The sequence below is a fragment of the Anopheles arabiensis genome, chromosome X (assembly GCF_016920715.1).
Source record: "Anopheles arabiensis isolate DONGOLA chromosome X, AaraD3, whole genome shotgun sequence".
NCBI lineage: Eukaryota > Metazoa > Arthropoda > Insecta > Diptera > Culicidae > Anopheles > Anopheles arabiensis.
In genome coordinates, this window is record NC_053519.1 from 22,367,395 (window position 1) to 22,395,311 (window position 27,917).

General features: G+C 38.9%; 1 protein-coding gene across 1 annotated transcript in view; it reads right to left on the reverse strand.

Moving 5' to 3' along the window:
• Nucleotides 1-27,917, reverse strand: part of LOC120906732 — a 187,879-nt gene that overhangs the window by 33,994 nt on the left and 125,968 nt on the right. The window contains exons 9-12 of the mRNA XM_040318633.1: nt 27,049-27,484; nt 22,586-22,800; nt 10,330-11,089; nt 8,325-8,520 (exon numbers count right to left, since the gene is read on the reverse strand). Of these exons, the coding sequence (XP_040174567.1) occupies nt 10,899-11,089; nt 22,586-22,800; nt 27,049-27,484 (842 nt within the window). The 3' untranslated portion in view covers nt 8,325-8,520; nt 10,330-10,898. The remainder of the gene's footprint in view (nt 1-8,324; nt 8,521-10,329; nt 11,090-22,585; nt 22,801-27,048; nt 27,485-27,917) is intronic.

Sequence of the window (27,917 nt, forward strand, 5' to 3'; positions counted from 1 at the left end):
AATAAAATTCAAATGATAGATTTTGTTTAACTACTTAATTTTGGAATGTTTCATTGGTTTGTTTAGCTGGTGCATTCATAGTTGAATGATTTGTTTGTTCTTTTGTTTAAATCAAACTGAAAAAAATCGAAGCATAAGGCGGTCTCTGACAGTCATCGGGGCATTCATATGTTGCTTTAAAAAGCAATGCCTTCCGACAGTAAGCTTGTTATGGTGTTCTTAGCCACGAACATGTACTTCGAGGTTTAAAAACGAATCAATAATTCATACTGGGCTAAATTCTAAACTACATCGATTTTTTGTTTTACTTATTTCTATTACATCGCCTATCAACTACATTATAACCTATTACTTAAAGTATTCACGTTCGAACAACATTTAAAGCTTTAGTTGTGTTTCATATTTCAGATTTCTTGGTATTTGTTACAGTTTGAGTATGATATTATTGTTTTTTAACCTTCGCTGACTTTTATCTGTTTAATGTTTATTTACCCTTCAGCTGATCTAACAAATCTTAATTTTGTAGAACATATCTTTTCTTGATTTCTGGGAAGATTTTTTTAAATTGAATATTGGAATAAATATAACTACACATACACACACAACTTATTTAAAACAATCAGTTTGAAAATTGAGGCTTAGAAAAACGGTTTACACGCTGATTTTTTTATTGTGTAAGGAGAGTACTATTTGCAATGATTGAAAAAAAATAACATTTGTATATTTTGAATGCTTAAGATGTCCACGTTATTGTGGATCTCAAAATTGCATTTAATTTCTGATTTCCTTGCATAAATATTCCTGTAAAATAATTTGCAGTAAAATATAATTCGGAAATCTGTTTTCAAAGTCTTGTGGTGTTGATGTGCTTTTGTTTTCATAGATCAGTTTTTGCACGTGTTTTTTTGTGTGTACATTTCGGTCATTGCTAGTAGTGGGTACAACTTTATTTATTGTTGATTCATTTTTCATACGTAATTTATCCTAGACTTTTTCATATTATGTTCCTGTATCTTTCTATAAAAATATTACCAAAATGTGACTTAATTGCATCAATATGCAAACGCATTCCTATGATTGATGGTGAAAATGTGGCAAAACTAAATGATATAATGAGCAGTGTTATCCTTTCTAATCTCCATCCAGTTAAGTTTGCTTAGTAGGATTCGGGATTTTTTTTGTTCTATGGGTGTTGTTACTTGAAATAAATTTTAATCCCGTTGCTACCTGTGTTTATACATATGGTTAAATGGTAAATTAACTGATTTTATGTCATTGTTCCATGTACAATGTACAATGTTATTTAATTGTCTTTCATTTAGGTTTCTAATGCTTGTTATACTTTCCGTGGATCCGCCATGATGCATTTTTTTAACTGAATGTGTTATATCAGTCATATATCACACCGAAACAGCTGATACTTGTTGAAGCCTAAGATTGTATTTTAGAATAAAAATTGACAGAAAATCTTTTACAGTCATTTATTAATGCTCAAATCTGAACAACACGAATATTGATAGTTTTATATATTTATAGTTTTCATAGCAACAGCATTAAATTTAGGACTGATAGTGTTTATAGTTAGCGAAAAGTTAAGGTATTTTGCCTTATTTGGAACGCCTATCGATTAAGTGGCTTGTATGTTAACGTTGTGTTCATGTTGCGTATTATTTGGAATAAATTTAATTGACCTTTGGAAAGATTTCGTTAGTTGTTTTTGCTACATTTTCCACTGCATAGGCCTGGGCTTATTGGCTCATTCAAACCTCTTAATTATTTTTCCTCTTTTTTGAATATCGCGTTTCTATATTTGTTCTTGGTTTTGTTTTATAGAACAACCTTTGCACGATACTGTTGCGATACACGCATTAGAAAACGTATAGAAAAAAACAAAGATGAGAAAAAAATATTTCAAAACCTCAATCTCAACGAGATAGGTGTAAACATAGAATTATCAGATAAATGAAGTATCACTCTTAACACTAAAATTGGCAGAGGTAGCACCGCTCAGCACGTACACATTTATACTCGCACCACGGTATGCAGTGCTCTTTGTGTATTCTCAAGCACTGTGCGCAAGGGCGCGTACTTGCAGCATAGTACGCACTTAGGCGCAGTATACACGGTGCCCACGGGCCTGCCCACACCCGAATGCAGAGCCGATATCATACGATTGTACATTCACCACTAACCGTAGAGTTGGTTTAACCGGTTGTCAACCAAATGTACTCGCGTAAGTAGACAACCGGTACCCGGGTATCCAGTACACTTTGACGAATACACTTAACAGGTTACGAAGGTAGACAATGCTTTTTATCTATTTGTAATCCTGCGATTCTATATAAATCGAAATGTTAAATGAATATATAACTGTGATTTAAAAGTATATACTATAATTTTGGTTTCGCTCATATTATGATATAATAAACTAATAATAAAAATTCATTGTATTACAACCTATTGTATACTTTTTTCGCTGTTTTTCTTTTTCTGGGTGCATTAACGTTTCATTTATCATGTTTTTTTTTATGTTTTGATCAATCTAACGATCCGTTTAAAATTGAAATCGATTAAATTTGATTAAAAAATAAGCACAACATGAATAGAAGAAGAAACGTTATTCTCCATACAAAATATATGGAATACTCGGGTATGTTTATTGCCAACTTACGTGGTAAAGTTTAAAAAAAAACTTAATTAATTACTTAATGCTTGTTGAAAATTACAATTTTTGCACACAATAATCGGAAATCAAAAGTTGGGAGGCTACTGAAAATTTTAGGTCAATACAAGCAATTAATCAAAAGTTATTTCAGTTTAAAGTTAAAAAAAAGGTATCCGATTGTCTACTTAAAGGTTATTAAGTCTTTTTGGAAGGGAAAGTTTGATCCAAAATTTCGTTAAAGGCAATGAGTCATAACTAGATTATTACTTTCTTAAAAATAACGATTCAAAAATTATTATCCATCATATAATCAACTGAAGGTGAACACAAAAACACTAATCAGAAGAATCACTACAGTATAAATACAGGTTAACTGGTAGGGTAATTCATTAGTTGGGACCCCAATATTTGGATTGTCATCTATCCAACGAGGAAGCTTTGACTGAAATAAATGGATCCTTGTCATGGTGATACGAAGCATAGCCTTTCCGATGAATTCCAGTTTGGTTCACAAAGTTATCTGAACACATTTTGCTGTGTTGTTTTTATACATCACATTTGCATGAATAGTCCTACAAACCCTGTAATGTCCTCATTATTATGTTGCGGAACAAGCACGCACACGCAACCTAAAGGCCGTTTTACAGTCGAAGTGAACGTGAACGTGAAATCGCCTGGTGAAACGTTGACAATTTATTTTTTACAATAAAATCTGGCGAATTAAGTTGCTCTGTCGGTGAAAAATTCAACCTTAAATCAAAACAAACAATACAAAAACTCAAACAAGACCCGTTAGGACCCTTTCACCCATATGTAGGACTCTGGAGGAACATTTAAACTCGTTTCCAATTAATTAATGATTTCATTATTCAAAAATTGATTGATGAACTTATGCAATATAATAGCAGATAAATATCATAAAATTATTATTTTATAATGTTTTTCATAAATAAGATGTTAAATGTTAATAAAATAAAGTAACATATTATTATAAATATATTTATATCGAATTTTTCAGCTTATGCATGCCTTTCGCGCCATTCAGAATTTCACGTTTTGTTCACGGTGAAAACTAATGGTCATCAGGGAATGATGATGAAACGCATTTTATTCGATACATTCCCGCCATGCAATTGACAGCGATTTGCGAGGGCGTGCGAGGGCTCGCATGGCATACAATTTCACCGCCCCAGAGCCCTCGCATTAAAGAGCTTGCGAGCCTTGGTAGTTTTTTCACTCCTAGTTTTAGCAGTTATAATTATAGCACCTCGAGAGCAGGTATAACAGTGCGATTTGTAGCATACTAAACACCTGAATTTTGACATTTTATTTTGCAAATATCCACAAAATGAGAACTAGTGATCTTTTCGATGAATACCACCGAAAAAAATATAATTTATGAGCAAAAATCAAAGATTATTTCATATACTATGTTGGAAACTCGTAAGTGCGCGAGAGAAGAAATGGATAGATGAAGAAAGAGTGAAAGGGAAGTCAAGCGAGCGAGAGGAAAGATAGGGAAAACGATAAGTTTTTGCGATTAAAGGGCAGGATGCGCCTGCCCTCGCCCTTTTAGTTGAAACAGTGGACTAATTTTTTTATTTCACCATCAGCACAATAAAAGCACAAGAAGTGTTATCTAAAAAATCCACACCGTTTTCAACATACTATAAGATCTCGAGCAGATGAAACCACACGCAACCCTAGCAATGTTGAACGGGAATGTAAATTGTAGCATACAAAACACCTGAATTTTGTCATTTTTTGAATTTTGTCATATCCACTAAACTGGATATGGTTATCTTTTCGACGAATAACACGGCAAAAAATATAATTTATGAATACAAAATAAATATTGTTGAAAATACCATAAGATTTCAAGCAGTTGATAGAACTCACAACCCTCGCAATGTTTGACGGGTAGTTAGTGAATTGAATTTTCATTGTTTTGGTGAACGATGAGCAATATTCCTATTAATATTCATTTAAATAGAACGAAAAAGAAACAAAATTTCACGTTCACGTTCATGCAAGGTCTAAAGCGGCCTTTAGTTAGGGGAAAAGTTTGAAAACCTCCGATCGAACTCGGTAAAAGAGACATAGAAAACTTTCCTCATGGCTGCACATGTTCGCCTCATGCGTTTTTCGTTCGTCTTATTCGGTATCACGGTGGCATACGGGAGGTAAGCAGTGTGACTGATGCTCCCAGATAGCGGAATTTGGGGCAAGAGTGCTACCAACCATTTTTTCAATAAAACTTTTGTAAAATAACCACATGAATGAAAAGATGATTTTGTCGCAATTTCCCAGAATTTCGTAATGATTAGTTTTTATCCTCAATATTTATGTAATGTAATGTAATATAATGTAGTAAAAATTAGCATAAAATTGAAGTTTTTTAGCCATATTAAATAAGCTCTCAAAACACATAGCAACAAAGAACCAAAAATATGTATGCCACCTAACAGCAGAGAAAAAGTGAAACGGTTAGTGGGTTTAGTTGAAAACTATGAAATGTCTCTGAAAAATCTAAACTTTAATACAATTATAAGATTTGGGGCAAAACAGCTTCCTGTATTTGTGGCTTATGTGCCACTTTCACCTTCACTTTCATATGTCAGGGACGAGGTGCAGTCAACAATGTAAATATTGTTGTGGAGTAATCTGATATGGTGCGCTGTTAAGAACGGATTCTGTCCTGGAACAGCTGGCCTGTAGCAAGCATCATGTGAAAAAGTTCGTGGCCAAAAAGGGTTCAAAGTTTACTCAAGACATTGAGGAACACATAGTGCCCGTACGCGAAAAAATCACCAATTATTCCAAAAAAATTTTTTATCTATGTGGCCTGCCTTCTTCATACGTGTAGCAATCTTGTCAAATAGCTAGATACAAAATAGATTGGAAATGACTATGAGATTTTAATTCGCTTTTCATAAACAGTTTTTAGCCAGTTCTAGCATGAAATGCTTAAGGTGGCAAAATTTTCCCAAATTCCGTTACGCCCAGCCGCTTAACACACATAACTATCTCCGTATACGCCTAACCGTGCAAACAGACGTATCGACAAGTTTGTCTAGCGCAATATTTTGCGCAGGGGTTTCGATGAAATAAAATGGATTTTAATTGAAGCATTACTCTGATAAATTTCACATCGCGTAGATTAAACTTGCTCAATTCATCCAGTCAACTTGATTTTCTTTTGATGCATACACAGAAACAAAATAAGTTCAAATGAGTTTGAGTTTTTTTTAGTTCGACCCGAAAAAGCCATAAACAGGACGCTCTGTAATATAAACAATCTGGATTATTTGACTGTATGCCAGAGAGAAGTAGCTTTGTTTGACAAATTGAGCTACATTTAAAAATGTCTGGCGAGAATAATTTATTTGCATCGCGAATAAATAAACATATTTCAACAGTCGTTTTAAGTTCATTTTGGTTTAGGGACTGTACCAGTTTAAGGGACTTTTTGAACAAGCTTTTAAAATCGAGGGTGATGTGTCTTTTTCGTTGCTTACAACGCACGAAATGTGGCATCCGATAGACCATAGTCCTACACACGCAAAAACCGAAATTTTGGTGCTTCCAACACGGTTTATCACGCGTTAATCCACAATTTTTGGTATTACGAGTACCATTCGAGCAGATCATGGTTTAAATTGAGAATAAAGTTTACTTGAGGAAATGTAATATTTTTGTTACATACACAAAATACACAAAAATACAGTGAGTGATAAATATGACGCAAATAATATAAAATTTAAGAAGAAACATAAAAATGTATAAAAATTGCAAGAGACTTCGAGCATGGGATTTTATTCAAATCGCTCGCAATGTTCAGCGCGAAATACACTCAATGCGTTCATGAAGCTGATGTCCAGCAAAATGTAACAACGATGGTAACATTTTGACGATTGTTAATTTATAACCATTCTTTTCGCGATACCGACTTATTTCATTCTTCGCTTATTTACACGGTATATTAGTTATACTTCGTGTTTGAGCCGGCGGTAGACGCCGGAACGGTTGTATTTTATAACTTGGGCTGTTTTTCAGCTGTTTTGGTTCTATTGTGTATATCGCGCTTTATAGAGCGCAATACGCACAAAGTTATTTTGAACACAATGTAGAAAGTCACATACTGACACATTGAGTGCATTAAGTCCAACCCATAATTCGCGCACTTAGAGTTGCCTTGGTACGTCGCAAAAGTTTATGTTGGTGAAAAAGGCATAACTGTGTTCATACTAAAATTAAGACCAGAGCATTATTTCTCAAATGCATTGATAAATGACTACTACAAATTGCTTTTGTAGTCAGTCTATACAATCATATAGCAAAAGACTATGTATGTAACAGTAAGGATTTGGAAAGTTAGCAAACAGTGAAAAATAAGTATTTGTCATTTGTCACTGCATACAACTAGCCTTAGCTTTTAGTTTACAACTTTTCCAAATACGAGCGGTAAGGTGATTTACGTTGTAGGATGATTTTCACCATGTTGACGAATATTAGTTTAATAGAAACTATAAGTGAAGTAGGACAGTATAAAAATCCTCTTTCATTTTAGCACAATTATATTGGCATTGAAAATTTGAGTTATAACAAATGTTCTTGGCTCTTCGATATCTTTTTTGAATGAAACATACATTTTCTGACAGATTTTCAACAGCCTTAAGATTATAGTTTAAAATACATGAATTAACATCGAAGTTTCTTTTTTTTTAAGATACACCGTTTTCAAAATTATTATGAGGAGCCATAGCACGGTCTGATTGTGTTTAAGGTGTCTATAAAATACTTAAACGTGTTTTCTCGCATATTTTTATAGCTTTAATTTTTATGAAATGCACACACGTATCTGCATTTGTAATTCGATGTAAGCAATATAAAAATATGTTTTATTGGTTTTTCCTTCGATATGAAAAAGCACCTATAAATCATCCTACGGATGTACAACCTATTGAACCGAATTGTGTCAGGGAATGCTCTTTTTATGCTATACCATTTGCTAACGAATACAGCACCTATGCTTTTGTTCTTGGAAATAGGGATTTTGAAAGTACGACACAACCGTCAATATAACAGTCACACTAGCTAATGATTAATTTACACCATGAACTACAAAAAAAGCTGCGTTCTAAACTAAGAATAATCTGTAGGTCAGCAAACGTAAAACACTAACTGTATCTTTTCTATCTATTGTTTATGTTGGGTGTTCTAAATGAATATGATCTCCAAGGATGTTAACCCAACATTCCATTCGAAAATTTTTTTGTTCTATATTTATAAAGAAATAGATAAAGATGCGTAAGAAATTTTTGATACACACAGATTTTTTACATATCTATACATATATATATATATATATATATATATATATATATATATATATATACTATAATATATATATATATATATATATATATATATATATATATATATATATATATATATATATATATACACATTCACATGTACACATATACATTTGTATAGTATATGTTTGAAGTTGTCACACCTCAATTTAGAACTGTTGTCCCAAACATCAGATATAATAATCAGCGTATATGTGGTATTAAAAATGACGTGGCATAATTATTCTTTAAAAACGTAAAATATTTAATTTTACTTTTGTCTTATTATAACTAATATTTACCTTTCTAATACAAACGTATTCGCATTCAAAAGAACGTACATTACATTTATTGTGACACATGGGATTCAATTCAGTTTGTTTGTTGCTGCGTTAAGTGTGAATCGATGTACAGAACATGTAAGAGATATAAATAAATATGTTTGGTGAAAAAAGTTTTCCACCATCAACAAATGTCTGAAGGCAGCATCAAGATACTCTGGGAATGAAAACAGGAGAAAAAACATTCATTTAGTATATAAAAAATTATCAGTAATGGATTTGTTAATACGGATAATTCATAAAACGGTGTATTCAAGAAACGCTAGCATGTATTACGAAAACCTTTACAGCGTTGGTTCTCGATAGATTTGTAGCAATCCTATAATAATAAATAATAAAGTAAGGTTTATAGATTAGAATCGTGGATTACGATAGTTTATAAGAATAGAAAGAGGTGACAATGTAACTTTGTGTTGGAGCAACTACTGGATTCGGGCAGTTCGAAGCTGAGCGGAACAAATCCGTTTATTTTTTAACTTGTTTACGCTGACATCACTAGTGTATTAGATTTAATAAATAGATGACAAAAAGGCTTTTTCGTCCTCTTCTTCTCTGACAAACCGTCGTTACAAGATTGGTTACTAATGGAAGCTTATAAAACAGAAAGAAACGCGCAAGCCTTTTTCCGAAATTCTCCTTCGAGTTAACATTGGTGCCGTGTCCGGGATAGTGTCCGGATTAGTCGATAATTTTTCGATAAAGTAAATGTTATCTGCGCGCGCTTACGCTAACCCTTTTGTACATGCACTCGCATTGTTTGGCTGGCTTTACATTACGATAATACCAATAACTAATCTTGTAAAATATCCGTGCAATCGACGATTTCGGCGTCGAGAAGAACGATTTTGCTAACTATCTTGGGACGATATGAACAATTTAACCAAGATTACCAATCTCAGCGGGACTCGATTGAGATTGAAACTCGAATAAACAAATTTGAGCAAATGTGTAAGGATTTGGAAAGCATTCAACAGCAGCAGTGCAACCACTGCTGGAAGAAAGTGCAACCACTGCTGTAGAAAGGACTTATAACGCAACACTACGCGAAGATTTTGAACTGCGACCCATACGACTGCAAGCTCCTTTGAATGCAAAATATAGGCAAATTCCTCGTAGCGAAGGGTCGCAGCATAGGACTGGCAGCATGGACTACATTCAATGGCCGACCTTCTGCGACACCTATGAGTGTCTCATTCACGAAAATGATGAGCTTTCCGACATACAGAAGTTTCACTACTTGCGCGCAGCCTTAAAAGGCGAAGCCGCACAGTTAATTGAGTCGATAACAATAAGCATAAATAACTATGCACTAGCTTGAAAAATGCTCACTAGCGCTGAAAATTTCGTAATTTTTCATTTATAAATTTGCAACAATTTTGAATACGAAATATTTCACAGCCAGGGGCTGTGAAATATGTTTGCAGTTTGAGTTGGAGAAGTTTTCGATCACTTTGAGCAGCGGGTTTGCGCAGCGGGTTGGCACATTTCCTGCGCAGGAAATTGCTCGAATTTGCGCAGCGGGGAGCAGATCAAACTGAGCGAGCTTGCCGAAAATGAACGCACACATTTCCACATGTGTTACTGTGTTAGTGCCAAAACTGTGTCGAAACCAAAACGCGCTCTCGCCTCCGTGTATTTCACACCGATTCTCCGCCTTACTCTAGGTTTTTACACACACCATGATAAAATATCCCGCTCGTTGTTTGTAGGGTATGCTTTAAAATAGACAGCGTCGTCTTCAGCATATTTAACCGCTACGCTATAGAGTGTTTCTGTTCGCTGAGAAGTTTGTTTGGGAATAGTGTAATACTCACGAGCGAGAGCAAACCGAAGCAAAAGATAAAGTGAGAAATACGATTGCGAAGTCTTATTGAGTAAGCAAAAAAAAATAAAAAAATACAGAAGGTTTAAAAGCTTTACACATTTTGCAATAGAAAGAGTTATTTCAATACAAGTTTTCACCTACCTTGAATATGAAAATGTGTTACATACTGCGATTAACTCCTGCGTGCGCAATTCTGTTCGTTGTTCATTGTGATTCTTTTTCAAACGCTCATTGGCTGATGGTTGATAGAACATTTCCATATTATCGCATTCCTTTCAATGGTCTACACTGTTATCAACTTGCACTGCTTCACATTTTTATTTGGTTTTGGGAGCATCTCACAGCCTCATTTGTTCGATCCGAACGTTGCGTATTTTACAAGGAAATAGCAATGTTACTGCAATTTGTTTCTTTTCGGAAAAGTGTTGAAAAGAGCATTGCACATGTAAAACCGAAGAAAATGAACCGTATGAATATGCTTCTAGCGGCCAGTTTTTGTTAGTTTTCAGTCGCATTTTTTTTTTTTACATTACTTAACACATGTGTCGTGCTTGTTTAACACACGATATTGTTTTTTTTTTCACTTCGCTTCAAACGAGCAAAAATTAGACACTTGAATCGTATCGTGAAAAATAAACACAGAATATAATCATATCAACTTTCACGGGTTCGATCACTCATACATGGTTATATTAATTAAATGGAGAGGTTTACACAAACAGTGCAGTTATGCAACAATTAGCAATGCATAGGACTAACAGAACGCTGCCTACAGCAACTACTAAATGGATGCGGAATGGAACCGAAAATAAACTGTTTTTCGTCGCTCCAGAATTACCGAAAGCAGCCATACCACTCATTGATGGTTGTGGTGATGTTTGATCGTTTTGTTCGATGTCAACTGTAAATAGAAGGTGAAAAAGATAGGTTTTATTTCATTTGGGTAAATTTCATGTAAATGTACCAATAGTAATGCAATTTGTAGTGAAACAGATGTGTTTTAATGGATCTAAAGTGTCTGGAAGGACACGTCGTATTGTGTCGACGTCGTATTGTGTTCCTATAGTGATGGTAAACAAAGATCTCTCCAAAATAATGTATAATTTGTTTATTTGTTTATTTGTAAATGTTAAGTGATTGGCCATAATTGGCCTTATCACTGATCTTATAAACTAAACTTATAATAACATAAAGCATCACGGTACAATGTAACATTAGCACAAAATAAATAACAAAGAGCATCACAGAAAGAAAAACAGGTTAACTTAGGGAATTCCAGTCAAAAGAGTCATAGTGCGCATTCAATCTGATAGCCATCGCAGTCAAAGGTACTTCGAAGCGAACGAGCGAAGTGCAAATCGTGAAATTTTGCGCTGGATTGATTCCAATCGAGCTAACGGACGCGCTGCAGTTGGCCACCATACGATATTTGCATATTCCATCAACGACCGGATAAGTGAGCAATAGAGCGCCTTGGTGCAAGGTATATCATTAAGCTCGCGAGTCATACAGGGTTTACCTAGCCAATCCGGCATCGTCAAAGCGTTATCGGTCGCCGTAAATACTTTTTCGGGCGACGTAAACCCTCAATTGGGCACTGTCATTTCTATTCGGGCCTTGTGAAGTATGAATCGGGCAAAGTACAGAATGAATTGGGCCTACTTTATATTTTGTTGCTTTCTAGCTGTAAAACAATACTGTTTTGCTAGTAGTTGAACTTATATGTATGAAAATTCACTATTGTTAAGTTTAATCACATAACAAATTATTCAAATTCCTTTTTTTTTATTTTTAATTCCACACCGTATAATGCAATTTGGTTTTATATTTTTTTTAAAATATAATATGTTTGGTGATTTAATTAGGTAAACATTTTAAAATAATGTATAATAAGTTAAACAACATGCAAAATACATATTTTTAATCAACTTGATAGATCAAACACACCGAAGCTACCGATTTAACACCTTCAAGAGTAGGACGCTTTCATTCTGTACTATGCCCGATTCATACTTCACAAGGCCCGAATAGAAATGACAGTGCCCAATTGAGGGTTTACGACGCCCGAAAAAGTATTTACGGCGACCGATAACGCTTTGACGATGCCGGATTGGCTAGGTAAACCCTGTATTGATAACTAGTCCTAGTATTCTATTGCTGGTGGCTACTACGTGATCCAGCTGATCCTTAAATGATAGTTTTGTATCGAGCAAAACACCTAGATCCTTAACACATAGTTTTCGCACCAAGGACTGTCCATCAAGCGCATATTCATACAATGATGGGCAGCGAGAACGACTGAAAGTGATGACTTCACATTTATGTGTGCATAGGGATAAAGCATTACGGTTGCATCAACACTGGAACTCATGCAAGGAAGTTTGCAGTCGGGCGTGGTCTTCTGGTTCACGAATAACACGAAAAATTTTCGCGTCATCTGCGTACAGTAGATGATTATCAGCTGGAAGGATCAATGTCGCGTCGTTGATGAAAAGAAGGAACAGCAAAGGACCCAGGTTGCTGCCCTGCGGGACTCCAGAAGATGTATGCACTGGACTTGACATGTACGGGCCTAACTTCACAGAATATTGACGATCTGTAAGGTACGATCTAAGCCACATTATCATAGGGTTTGGGAGACCAAGTAAGTGGAGTTTCACTAGCAAAATGGAGTGCGATACACTGTCGAATGCTGCCTTGATATCCGTATAAATAGTATCTAGTTGTAAACCGGTATCGATAGATTTATGGCATTAGGATAACTATGCCACGATAGTTTACAGCATCATTCTTACAGCCCTTCTTGTAGATGGGTGTCATCCAGGAAGATTTCCAAGTGGCAGGAAAGGTTCCACATCTCAGGGATGCCTGAAAAATCTTCATCAGCGAGGGAGCAAGCGCAGAGGCACACCACTTTAGGATAACGGCCGGTATACCATCTGGGCCAGGGGTATATGAGGATTTGACACGTTTGATGGCATAGGTGATCGTATCGACAGTGATGACTGGTAGCATAGGGAGCAGTGCACCAACAAGTGTATCAGAGAGAGCATCGGCCACATCTTCTGGAACAGTAGTTTGCGAAGCGAAGTTGTCCTTGAAGCGCAAGGCAAACAATTTACACATTTCTGGCAGGGTACAGGCACTGCCACCGTCATAACGTATAATGCTTGGTAGCCCAGTAGATTTCCGTTTTTTTTTCATATAACTCAAAAAGCGCCTAGGGTACTTGCAGAGGGAACGTGCAGTTTGTTGTAAATAACTTCGGTGACAGGATCTATTATATCGGCGATAGAGAGAATGAACTCTGTTGTAGTAAAGACGTGACGTGCTGATTCGTTCTGCTCGTTGATCAGAATAGGCTTTTCTTTTTTGTTGGTACGCCTGGTAACAATCTATTTATTTGAGTAGCGTTTTAGACCTTCTTAGAACTGGCGCTCGCGTATTATAAATTTTCGCCGCACAGCTAATTTTTTCTTTTTTAATGCATTTAGTGTGCGATCGCCCCATGGTGGCCCACGACGAGGAACTTTAACAGGAGTGCATTCACATATAGCAGATCTCATGAACTCACAAAAAGCTTCCGTGGCATCGTCAATGGTCAAAAGATAAGATCAGTCGCTCCAATTTTGGAAGGTCAACACTAGCATAATTCAGCCTTTATCAGCATCAATAGCTGTAGCGATCGTAACTGGGGCTACGTTGTCCAAATCAAAGTCAAGCGGAAGGTGGTGTTCGTCGATAGTAGTAAGGGGATATTCACAGACACGTGAAGCGAGAGGTTAAACGCACACCTCAAACCCGGCCGACCACCAATGACCGACGTTGAACTGGCAGAATGGCACCGACAGTGAAACGATCGGTTACGCGATGCCTTCCCCTCCGAATGATCCACCCGTGCTTCGAACCTCTACCAACCCAATTTGCTGACGACACCTCATGGCGCAACCAGAAGCAGAACCTGCCAACGATCGGTCACTCCTGCCTTCCCCTCCGAATGATCTGCCCCAGCGTCGAACCTGCACCAACCTAATTTGCTGACGACGACGATGTACGCAGCCCGATCCAGAACCCGCCTCACCCCCTCGTCCGTATCACAAATTTAGAACATAATAAAAGCGCGATCGAGAGTTCGATCGTGGCCATACTTCACCTAACTTTCATAGTCCCCTTTTCTTTGCCGTTCGTCGTTCGAAAGAATTCTCGCCCGCTACACACGTATTGAAGAACATGTAGATGCAGTTGGCCAATTTGCGTAAATTAGGTCAAGTATTCGCCCCGATCAGTTAGTATTGAAGTATAGCTGGTATAGTCCATTCTGATGCAAACCATCAACGAACTGGACACTGCGCACAGAGCGTGCATGAGGCTCATAGAAACCAAAAGCAGCTCCATTTTCCTCTGACGCCGATGGCCAGGATTGCGTAGACTGGTTGAAATCACCAATAAGCATGAATCTGTCTCTCGGACCAAGAGTAGTGCAGATATTAGCAACGAAGTCGATCAATGCACTTATTTTCTCCTCATTCATGCTATGGTTAGGAGGCAGGTAGGCAGCGGCAATAAACAAACGGTGGTCGCATAACTGAATACATACGCAAGTGAGTTCTAACAGTTGCGGCAACGTAGGAAGCACATAAGAGAGAAGAGAAACGTTGCATGCAATTAAAACACCACCCCCACGAGAGTGAGAGCTGTTAGTGGCATTCCGGTCGCATCGGTAAACACGATACTCATCTCCTAGGAGGAGAGCGGTGGGAATACAGGGATCGAGCCAAGTTTCAGTGAGTACCAATACATCGTATTCCGTCTCAAGAACCGACAAACGGAACTCATCGGCTTTAGAACGCAGGCCACGCACATTCTGATAGTACACAGTGATACAAGCCGCTCGATCAGTGGGTGCTTGTTGCATAGTGTTAGTAGGCGCTGTGGTGTTGCAATTGAGCGAGCTTATCGTAGAAGGTGAGTGTATTGTGTTTGTTGTCGAAGGATTTGCTCGAGCCGTATGCGCAAAATATGGGTGCGCTGCTGTAGTGCGGTTACTTCGGAAAAATTTAACCAGTGTAGTTTGAAGTGTTTTTGAACGTGACGTGGACGGAAGAGTTGGTGAAGGGAGAGTGCAGTTCATATCGGTTGGTGATTGTTCGGTTTGTGTTCGTGCGGGTTCATGGATATGTGCAGGTGAGTATGGATTATTGTGGGGATTATTGCGTTGGGTACAAGGCTGCTGTGCTGCCAGTGAGTTTTGAGTGCGAGGCTGTAGTGGTGCCGGTGTCTGCTGATTACGGGGTTGTTGCGGTATCGGTGTGTAAGTGTTCGTGTGTTGTGTTCGTGAATGTAGAGATCGCGGCGGGAGCGAGATGAACTCACGCACACCGAGCCCGACCGGCCAGGAGGCTGCGTTAAGTGCCTTACTACGAAGGGCAGCAGGGATTCTGACCTTGAACGATACAGCACTCAATGGGCTAGGAACCGTTCCTGCTTTTAGCAGACTAAAAGCAATTGCGTCTGCAGTGTCCAACTGCAAACACACCAACGAGACAACTTGCTCTATGGTGACGGACGCAGCCAACCTTGAAAGATGCAGCCACAAATAATCGGTTGGTCTGTGAAACAGTTGGTATTGAAGCGGAGGTTGTATTAGTACCTGTGATTATTGGTGGTAGTGAAGGACGATCGATCCGGTGAGTGTTGTTTGTATTTGTGACGTTTGAGATTGCTGCACTGTCAACAAACAAGGCATCTGAGGATGCAACTGCATCACGAAATAACCTTCGTCTTTTTCCGTTTGGTAGTGCATCTGGGAGCAATTGATTGCTATGTTGCAAGGATGCCGAATGGGCGGTGGCAATTCCGGCAAAGCCATCCCGAATCTCCTGAATTACCGGTGGGACCAAGCTAGCCTTCATGGCATCAACAGCAGCTGTGAGGGCTGCCTGAAACCCAACCTGCATACCCATGTCCTTGATCGCCTTGCTACGCGGATTCCCGATGGCGTTAGTACACCCAATGCAACTCCAGTGCAGGGAAGCCATCCGTTTCACTTCGTCGATGACCGATACAGGCACCTTAGTGCACGCCAGATGGTATGTACCCTCACAATATAGGCACGTAATTGACCCTTCAACCGGGCCCAGTGCTTCAGAACATGCATAACACACATCCTCCATTTTAGATGCCGCTGCAGATGAACGTCGAAGGAGCCACAAATAAAATCCAAATATATAGCAAACACGGTGGTTCTCGTCAGGAACACGATGGCAGGGTCACGAGACTACACTTATGGACACACTAAAACCCGTGTTGATTATAGCAAAACCAGATTACACCAATAAAACAGCGGATAAATGCGGAGCGATAGCAGTAGACACGCTATGTTGACAACTGTCAAAGCTGAGTGAATCTATCTCTCCACAGTGGTAATGTCATTGAAAAATAGAGAAAACAGCAAGGGTCCAAGGTTACTACCCTGTGGCACGCCTGAACAACTCACGAATTCCCTAGATGTCATACATTCAACTTTGACGCAATATCAACGATTGGTGAGGTAAGATTCGAATCACTCCACTAAAGGGGTAGATAATCCAAGATGAGCAAGCTTCGCCAACAGCAAGCGATGATTCACCTGATCAAAGGCAGCCTTAAGGTCGGTATAGATGACATCCATCTGGGCTCCCGAAGCGAATGCAGCATGGCAGTGAGATACAAACTTCACCAAATTGGTGGTCACACTGCGGCGAGGGAAGAACCCGTGTTGGCGTGTTGATATCAGCGAGCGACAACAGTTCAAGAGCGAGTTCTGGATGACGACTTCAAAAACCTTAGCGCCTGCAGGCAAAGTAGTAATGCCACGGTAGTTCTCCACTAAGCTCTTATCCCCCTTTTTATGCACAGGAAACATGTAGGACGATTTTCATGCTGCTGTAAACATACGCTGATTGAGTGAGAGTGTGAAGATACGAGCCAGAGGTCCGGCCAAAACTTCGCTGCATTTGGCAAGAACTGCGGTTGGAATACCATCAGGTCCAGGGTTGTAGGATGGTTTGACCTGCTTGAGCGCCTTTAGCACAGAATCTCTGGAGATGTTTATGTCACGCACATTAACATCGACAGCGTCGGAGGGCACGTTGTTGAGAGAAGCATCCAATGAGAAGCCAGGAGCTTCAGTGGCAAACGGACTCATGAAACGATCGGCAAATAAATTGCAGGTTTCCTCTTTGGTACACGAAATTGTTTTTCCATGTTCCATTAAAGGAACCTATAGCTGGCAGGGAGCTGTTTTCCGTTTTGTGTCGACATACCTCTAAAAATTTTTCGGTTTTCTTCTTAAGCTGAACTGTATACGAATCAAAAAACGAGAGTGAAGTTGTCTATTACAGCTTCTATATACATTGTGAGCAGCGATGAACCGCAATCTCGATTGTTTTGTTCCACTGTTTTCGTAAAACCGATAGCAGGAAGATTTGTTTCGTTTTAAGCGGCGTAATTGAGCATTACCCCACGGTGGACCCTGTCGTGGACGTTTTATAGGGCAACAGGCAGATAAATGTTCCGTAAATTTCCGATTGAACATATCGAGTGCATGGTTTACTTCCGGGTTTCCATCAAGGAATGACCAGTCAGAGGATTGCAGTAGATCATTTAGAATCAAAAAGTTTGTGCGACTGTAGTCGAGCATGCCTTTTGAAGTCGTGCCATTCTTGATGTGATGTTGTATGATGTTCTGCTTTGGCCAAGCCGTTCGGCAGGCAGAGCTCTATAGGCGATGATAGCAACCAATAGCAACTATGGGGAAGGGTGTTATTGCCGGTGGAGAGCATTGTTGCATTATGAATTTTGTTAATCTGGTACAGTTCGTTGCTATTCATACAATCAACAAGAAGGCGACAGTTGTCCGTAATCCTCGAGCTTTCGTAGTCAACTTGGAGCATAAGTGGATTTGTTTCATCGGGTATCCAATTCAGGTTTGACAAATTGAAGTCCCCGAATAACAAACACATTTCATTAGCTTTACACGCTACGTCGTCAATAGTTGAACAGATTGTGTGAATAACCGACGCGTTATTTGCCATGTCAGGAGGAACATACATTGCGCCGATAACATACGTTTTCTTAATACTGTAAATCTTTAACCAAAGTTGCTCGACAGTGTCTGATGTAGAACATAAGAGTACTCGCAAATGTTAGGCGACAGCTATGAGAACCTTTGGTGGAGCTATGAGGTGGTGGACCTTTGGTTTTCCTACTATTTCTGTCATTACGGTCCTTTCTGAAGACAATATAATGGTCCGGAAACAACTGTGACGAGTTAATAGAGGAGTCCAACCATGTTTCAGTGAGGATAATGACGTCGTAATGAGTAGTAGAAACATAATCGAATACCTCATGACATTTAGTTTTTAGTCCTCTTACATTTTGATGTAAAAATAATAAATCGTCAGTATTATTTAAGGAGGCAACCCCTGCAGGAATGACATGACCGTCGTGCGTCTGTGTGAGTGTAGGATCTGTACTAGGCATGGGCAAAACGATTCTTTTCACCGAACGCGAACGAACTAGTTCGTTCCACCAAAAAGAACCGAACGCGAACGACGATTCTTTCGTTCTTTGTTTCATGAGGTTTTTATTCACAAAGAACGCTCGTTATCTTTTTCATTTACCCACCATAGACGCATACTGTAGCCAAAGAAGTACTCATTCTGCGGTTGAAACCAATCATTTAAAAACATTAAACACTAGGCCCATTTGCTGTCTGGTCAACACAATCCATCGCAAAACCGACCAAAAACTAGCATGTAAAAAAGTAATACGAGCAAAAATGTCTCCAGCATATATTGTACCCTATGCCTTATACACACTCAAGGAATCTATAAAAAAACTACTTTAATATGGATCAACATGATGAGCACAATCCATTCTGTTCAGTTCATTCGCGAACAATGACGAATCCGTTTGAACGCGCTCGATCTATTGAATTGCATAGGTATAATTTCCACACCAACAGAACACAGATGGAACACAAATGAGCCAGTTCGAACGCGTTCGATGAATTCAATTGTGTGGGTACGATTTATGCACCAACAGAACACAGATCGAACACCAGTTCGAACGCGTTCGATGAATTCAGTTGTGTAGGTACGATTTACATACCAACAGAACACAGATCGAACACTAACGGATCAGATCGAACGCGTTCGATGAATTCAGTTGTGTAGGTACGATTTACACACCAACAGAACACAGATCGAACACCAGTTCGAACGCGTTCGATGAATTCAGTCGTATAGATACGATTTACACACCAACAGCACACGTATCGAACACTGCTGGACAAATTCGACGGCGTTCGAGGAATTGAGTTGTATGGGTACGATTTCAACACCAACAGGGTACATTTTGATCTCTGACGACCCGTTCGCTCGGTGCGAGAAAGAGCGAGAAAGCAATATGATTTTGCACGTTTTATTACCACATTTATGTATGCCGTCGAACACTGAACGGAACGTTCGAACGCGTTCGGTGTAGTCAGTTTCTTCCAAAAGTCCTGGTCGTTCTTTTTTGTTAAGAACCTCGTTCGTTCGTGCACTTTACCGAACTGTTCGAACGGTGCGATTCTCGTTCATTTTACACATGCCTAATCTGTACTGTAGCAATAGTGCTGCTGATGTTGCGTAGTGTTGGGTTCACGATCGTTAAGTAGCGTGTACGAGATGCCGTTACTAAGGACTGCTTCAGTGGTGGTTAAGTTGTTTGTTGTTGGAGGAACAATCATCAGGTGAGTGCGTAAATTATCAACAAAAGTTGTTTCGGCGTTATTTGGCTCATATGCGGTGTTCAGCTGATTAGCGAGCGTGCGAGTGTGCGTGATGTGTGTGAATTGTTTATCGGTGTTGATAATTAGTGGGTTAGCGGTGTGGGTGAAGTGCGTGGAGTGTGTGCTGAAAGTATTGTGTGATCCAACAGCTGTGGTGATCGAATATCCTGCGCTGTAGATAGGGTTGTAGATGTTGAAAGTCTCATTGGCGGTAGACGAAAATTTGCACCTGGTTGTTGAGCTCGGTAGACGACAAATTCACGCATCGATAGACCAAGCGGCCAAGTATCGGGGGAAAGAGCTCTATCACGTTGAGTAAGAGGCACTAACACCTTAAACGACAGAAATGAGAGTGTTGCTGTGTTTGTGCCTTGTCGTATAAGGCAATATGCAGTGACATCCTCAATGGACAAAGCTTGTTTGACCATTTGTACTATTTGGTCACTGGATGTATCCGGAGCGAGCCGGGAAATATACAATGTTGTTGTTAGTATGGTTTAGAGAGGCTTTGGCACAAGCGGAGTTCTTTCGCCTCTTGGGAAATATAGGGTAGGTAGATGTAGTTGTATCTTTGTTTGTGCCTGTGATCATGGGTGGAGCTCGATTTTTGCGATACATATCATCAATCGGCTTATTATGTTGGTTCTGGTTGTTATTGTTTTTGGTGTTGATGGGTCTGGCGCCAAATGTAAACAACGTACGGTTGTCAGTAGCGACATCCGAGAACAAACGTTTTGACCGATTTATGCGACAAATTTTGCGGTGGGGGGGGGTGGCTACTTCATGGAGTTTTTAGATCGAGCTGGCTCATCCGTGCAAACCCAGTTTTAATTTCATTAGTCAATGGCTCCATAACGGTCTTGATGCTTTCGGCGACTGTTGTTATTGCCGCCTGGAAGCCAGATTGCATGGCTGCGTCTTTTACGAACTTGGTGCGCGGATTCATAAATACGTTGTTGCAACCAATACAAAACCAGTGTAATTGTTTATATTCCGCAATGCGCAGGAACAAATCAGCAGCAACCGAAGTGCAGCGCTGGTGAAATGGAGAGTCGCACAGGCAGCAGCTGATAGATGCCTCCACAATTTCCATAGTGCAGGAGTTGCAAATACGGGCCATTCTACGGGAGCGGTGCAGGTTTTCGTTGCAGCAACAAGAGCGATGGCGGTTAGGACGCGCGAACTCAGATGCGATCCGAAAAACGAAATCTACGCGAATTTTTTGGTCAGCAGAGATAAACGCACTATTAAAAGATAGTGGAACGGTGTTCTAAAATACTGTGATTATACAGAAACCGGAAAATAGTGTGATAAACAGCGCGATTTTCAAGAAAATATACTGAGCGAACCGATGTCAGTCAAGGCCTGCCTTTGTACATACAAGTGAAGTGAGCTTGGCTTTTCGTGACTTATTGTTACCATAGCAGGATAGTCAGTCCTACGTATGGGGGCACGGTCCATGCGGGGCATGAACCCATGACGGGCATGTTGTTATGTCGTACGAGTTGACGACTGTACCACCAGAACGACTCATCGAATGTCAAAAATATCATCGAAAAAATCTAAAATGACCTGTTTTAATAAGATTTCATAACTACAACCACTATAGAAGCATGTCTGTTTTGTGTACCTGTAATGGCACTATGGTAAAAAACACTTCAAAATGCAAAAATATGGCTAATAATTTTAGTAAAACAATAACATTTCATAGCAGTAATGCTGAAAAACTATTAATTGCATGGTTAAGTGGTAATTTAGAACGTTAGCAGAAATATGAGTTTCGTTATGAAATCCTACAGATTCAGGAAAAATGTTGACATAATTCACAAAATAATGGATGTTTCGGTCACTTAGTAACGGAATTGCCCCAATTATCTTTTAAACCCTTTGTAACAGGCTAAAGAACATTTTACACTAACATAAATATCTTATTTACTTTTAATTTGCCGTATGCATTTTAGTCCAATACCACCACTATTGGTACGTATACCCTGTTTGTATTTTTTTGCAAAAATAATAGCTCGCGAAAGAAATGGTTTAAAATTAACAGTCGTTAAAAAATAATCAGATTCGTTAAAAATTGCTAGAATTTGGCATCGCGAACGCATTGAGTTCATTTGTTAATTTTAACGACTGGTCCTATACCGCCATTAAACAAACGACTGTCAAGAGCAACAAATGAACTCATTTAAACCAAAATGAACTTTAAACGACTGTTAAAAAGAGTTCATGTATTCGCGATGCCGGCTACTAACAACACTTTCAAGCACTGCACTGCATGGACACAAGAAACTCTGCATTGTACTGATCACGAGGGTATACATTTTGGGTCAGTCAAGGAGCGCAAGGTAAAACACGTCTGCACTCTTGAGCTGTCACGAGAAGAATGATTAGTTTTCAGTTACTTATTGATTACCCATAGCAGGATAGTCACTCCTACGCAGGAAGCAAGGTCCCTTCGGGGCTTGAACTCATGATGGACATGTTGTTAAGTCGTAGGAGTTGACGATTTTACCACGAGACCGGCCAAGCCTACACATTATCCGTAGAATAATGTATTGAGTATTAGGATCTACTTACGTTTAATTAGCGAGGTCTTATAGTCAGCATACTGCTCCCCCGGCTCCACGTGTGCTGGAATTGTTGCTAAACAGGTGATTTCTATCCGACCCACATTGTTAGTTAAAGCCTCTGTTATGCGGATAGATAGTTGACTGTATGAGGCAAAAACTCTGTGACTTTTACGTGTTTCGCCCTCATTGACATGTCGTCGGTATTTGTGATCATACATTGGACTGCAGGGAAGAGAAGATGAAAAAAATATTTATTTTAAATTAAGTTCGGTTTATGATGTCATTGCTAAACATTAAACTGTTTCTATCGTTCAAAAGAGGGTTAAAAGATCAATTTCTAAATATAAAATGTTCACTCTTGTGCGTGAATCTTTAATGCTAGATATTTTTCCAAGTATCCAAAGACCAAATTTTCTATTTTCCTCTGTTTTCGCTCTTAGTGCGCGTTTATAGGGAAAATCAAAATTCCGGTCAATACAGTTTCTTACATGCTGATTGCTCAAGTCCCTACATTGTGTTGTATTTTTGAATATGAAGCAAACTTAAACTCTACAAATCATCAATGTAATATGCTTTGTCATTCGCCGAAGTTTCCGGTTATCTCATATGCAAAGAAAGCAAGAAACATAAAGAACGATATGTTTCACTTCCTTGCACTATGAGCTTTTAATAACACGAAACGTAGATCAAAGCAGATATGCTTCTAGTAACCATGTGCTTTTCTACTTAAGATTCTCTAAATTGTGTGGCTACCAGTGGATAAAACACAATTCTTTGCAATCTTACGCGTAAACTATTTTTGGCGGTTCGCAACGTTATCACACGCAAAAGACATTCCGATCAGGGGTGCAAATCAATTATACCAGCGGCCAATGCTTGGTTGGGAGAGGCTCGTCGAGCAGAATCACCATCATTCGAGAATGGATGTCATTAGCTCATGCGATTGTGAGATTCTCTGCGTATCATGAAGATACTTCTTTTAAAAACGTATATACAATTTGTTGAAACTTGTGAAGGTTTTAGTGAGTGTTCATGGGTACAGTATCGGACAAAAAGATAGGGCATTGTTTTTTTCAACGCACCATGCACCCGTTGGGACAGGTTTATGTGTGGTTTGTATTTGTTTGTGTCTGTGTGTGTGTGTGCAAGTGTGTGCAAGTGTGTGTGTGTTTGTATGTATTAATGTGTGTGTATGTTTGAGTGTCTTTTTGTGTGTGTGCAAGTGTGTGCGTGTGTGTGTTGGTATGTATTAATGTGTGTGTATGTTTGAGTGTCTTTGTGTGTGTGTGTGTGTGTGTGTGTGTGTGTGTGTGTGTGTGTGTGTGTGTGTGTGTGTGTTTGAGTGTCTTTTGTGTGTGTGTGTGTGTGTGTGTGTGTGTGTGTGTGTGTGTGTGTGTGTGTGTGTGTGTGTGTGTGTGTGTGTGTGTGTGTGTGTGTGTGTGTGTCACAAGTATGTCGTTTCGGATAGATTTGTTAGTAGTTTTTATTGTTTTTTTGGGTCAGGTTTTTTTTAATTAGCAGGACCACTGCCCTCGCGAGCAGTGTTTCTTCGATATGTTAACAATCTTTCGGTCTTCCTTCGCCGTGGTTTTCCGAGGACGTCTGGGTGACTTGCGCGTTTCGGTTGTCCGAAGCGCGTTTGCCACAAATGTGCGCAATCGTTCCATCACGAACTCGATCGTTCTGCGCTTAATGCCAGCAGCCGCTATTCGCTTTATTACATGGCGCTGATAATCGGTACAATGTTTACCTCGACCCATTGTAACAAAAATTTATTGCTTGGACCGTCAAGAACGCACTGGTTAAAAACAAGGACACAACTAATGCCGTGCACTGCTTGCGTTCTGCTTTTATATGCGATGAATCACATCGTTGTAGAGCAGCGAAAAACTCGTTTGGATTAAAACTATCAAGCGTGAGCGTCTATCCATTCAAGTCGAGAACAGAATACTGCCGCGCTCATGAAACAAAACGCCCATTGAAAAGAACAACTGCGCGCCAGCTCAATGCACGCACAAAGTTTCCTCTGAACACACGAGTTTCATCGCAGAGATGCACGCAGGCCTTTCAATGGCGTGCATTGGAGAAACACCTGTGAGGGAATGCTATTATGCGCGTGTTCATTTCGCATCGCTGTCGCATTCACATTCATCAACCAGCACACCTGCGTTTTTCCGAGCTACAAAACTGGTCGAATTTGTCGTGCGGGTATGACATCCCGCTGCGCAAAGCGATCGAAAACTTCTCATATTCAAACTGCAAACATATTTCACAGCCCATCGCTGTGAAATATTTCTCATTCTAAATTATTGCAAAATTTTTAAATGAAATATTTCGAAATTTTCAGCGTTGAAATTTTAGTATTGAAATATTTCTTCGATCGGAATCCAAGCGTTTTTCGTGACATTTCTGCTCGCTTTTTCGATCGCTTCCCGCACGACAAAATCGAGCAGTTTTGTAGCTCGGATTTTCGATCGCTTTCCGCCAAATGCGATCGAGAAAGTGAGCAGAAATGTCAGGGAAAACGCTTGGATTCCGATCGAAGAAATATATCAATCCTAAAATTTCAGCGCTGAAAATTTCGAAATATTTCATTTATAAATTTGCAACAATTTTGAATGCGAAATAAATATTTCGCCATGGGCTGTGAAATATGTTTGCAGTTTGAGTGTGGGAAGTTTTCGATCGCTTTGCGCAGCGGGTTTTGGCGAAAAGCGATCGAAGATCCGAGCTACAAAACTGCTCGATTTTGTCGTGCGGGGAGCCTTACTTTTGACCGTTTTGTGAAAATACTCGCACAACAAAATGGAGCAGTTTTGCAGCTCGGAATTTCGATTGCTTTTCCCCGCACGACAAAAGCGAGCAGTTTTGTAGCTCGGATTTTTGATCGCTTTCCGTCAAAAGCGATTGAAAAAGCGAGCAGAAATGTCAGGGAAAACGCTTGGATTCCGATCAAAGAAATATTTCAATCCAAAAACTTGAAATATATCTTGAAAATTTCGAAATATATCATTTATAAATTTTCAACAATTTTCAATGCGAAATATTTCACAGCCATGAGCTGTGAAATATGTTTGCAGTTTGTGTTTGAGAAGTTTTCGATCGCTTTGCGCGGCGGGTGGGCTGTGAACTATGTTTGCAGTTTGAGTATGAGAAGATTTCGATCGCTTTGCGCAGCGGGTATATATCATTTCGTGTAGCCAATCCTGGTCTATAAACGCAATTTCGATACATTTTCAGATGGTGCCAAGATTGTGTATAGCTTTTAAAAATTATATGTCCGAGAAATTTTAATTTGACAGATAAATGTATCGTATAGAGCATTTTGACAAATAAATAAATGCGCAATCTGAGATTGCACATCGTTCATTTATACAGTGAAGCTCGAACAGCAGTGGATACAACATTTCCACGATTTATTTGTTGGTTCGTGTATTATTATTCTCATTTTTTAACGAGCAATTGAATGATTGATCCGATTCAATGATCGGGACCACCTTGATGAATGAACAGGATGAACCGATCTTCAAAACGATCCGGCTTTTACACCTCTTGTTCAGACTAAATTTTATCCTTTGAACATTTTTGAAGGATGTTTGAAATTTGACCAAAGGGGAAATAATTTTGCCATTAAATTATTCTTGAAATAATTTTATGTTTTTGTAATATATTTAACGAAAAAAAACTGTTAAGTCGGATAAGAAAAATCATTACGTAATGATTCTTAATTTTTATTTAAATGAAGATTTATCGTTATTTTAATAATTGCGTATTGACACTTGATATAAGTGACAGCAGAATCTCCAATGGTCTGAAAGGCTATTCCACCACCTGGTCTCTTTCAACATCCTTGATTTAGCTAAATCTGGAACTGTCATTCAGAAAACTGCAAACAGACCAAAAAACCGCAAACCAAAAGTTTTGAGGCATTTAGAAAGAATTGGGAAAATTTAAAGAATCTCTGATCCCGCGTATACCATCTATCACAAATCTCGAGAATGCCTCTAAAACTTTCAAATAACAATTGAACCAAATTTCTTAAGCAAAACTCACATCACGATAAAACATAGAATAGCCCTTTGTTTTGGGGATATGGACTCTAGAGTAATAGGAATTTTTGTTTGAACAACTCCCACGTCAAGAGGATTAGTATAAAATCGCCTCAGGTTTTTTTTTCATAGCAGCAAAATAAAATTACAACCTAATCAACAACCATATTCATTAAAACCATTTGAAGCAGAATCACGAATTAACAATAGGCAATATAACATAAACAACAAGCTATAGCACTTCTCATACACAACATAATATTTACAATGTAAAGAAAGCGAACATCATTTTATAAAATTTAAATGTCGCCAACGGCAGTTGCAGTTGGAGTTGCAGTTTAGTCCATTGCATGTCCTTAGATTCAGAAAATATTGCGAGTGCGTTATGGACATTGTATTTAGATTTTTTTCTTTAACTTACCGATGTTTCCTATATCCATTGTCATAGTGTTGCTGTTGCTCTTGTAGCTGCTTATTGTCGTAGTGGTTGTTGTTATTGTAGTTGTAGTCATTTCGCTGCCAAATCTTTTTATTACCCTCCTCTACAATTATGTCAGCTGCGCCAAGTCCAGGCCCAGTACCTAGCGATCCAAGCCCGGCCATACCACCAAAAGTCCCGTACGCAGAACCTCCAAAAGCTCCAGTTAATAATCCAATTGTATTTCCTCCATTTCTTTCCCGGCCAGGATGATGCATCTTAACGCCATAGTTGTAGCCACCATCGAAATTGTTGAACGCTATATTAGGCTGTATCTCGAAGCTTCTAGAATATCCTTCGATACCACTGTTTACGCCTGCACCCATCCCCATCGGGATAGTAGATTTCGATAGTTTATCTTGGAAATCCGTCTCAACCGCTACAGGATACAAGAACGTGCAATCATTTTGTAGGGAAAGAAGAAGATAAGGATAATGAAATATTAGTGATCAAAAATGCATTAAAAAAACTAGCAATACAATTTGGTTGGATACAGTTGTAATATTTTTTTACGTATTAATTTATTTTATCTCTATGTAAATAACAATCTCGTGTCACGGTGTTTGTTGCCAGCAACCCCCGAAACAACTGGATCATTTTCAACGAGACTTTCCACACACCTTAGAGCGTTTCTACATACACCGAGAAAGCAGCTGAGAAAATAATTGACAGCATGCTTTGAAAGCGACTGGCATCATTTTCGGTGAGAGAAATCTCCTCGACGTGCAAAAAACGATGAAGGTGAGAAAAAATAATTTGCAGTTTATGGTGAACGCTCTATTTCAGTTAATCTTTCTACAGTCTAATAATAG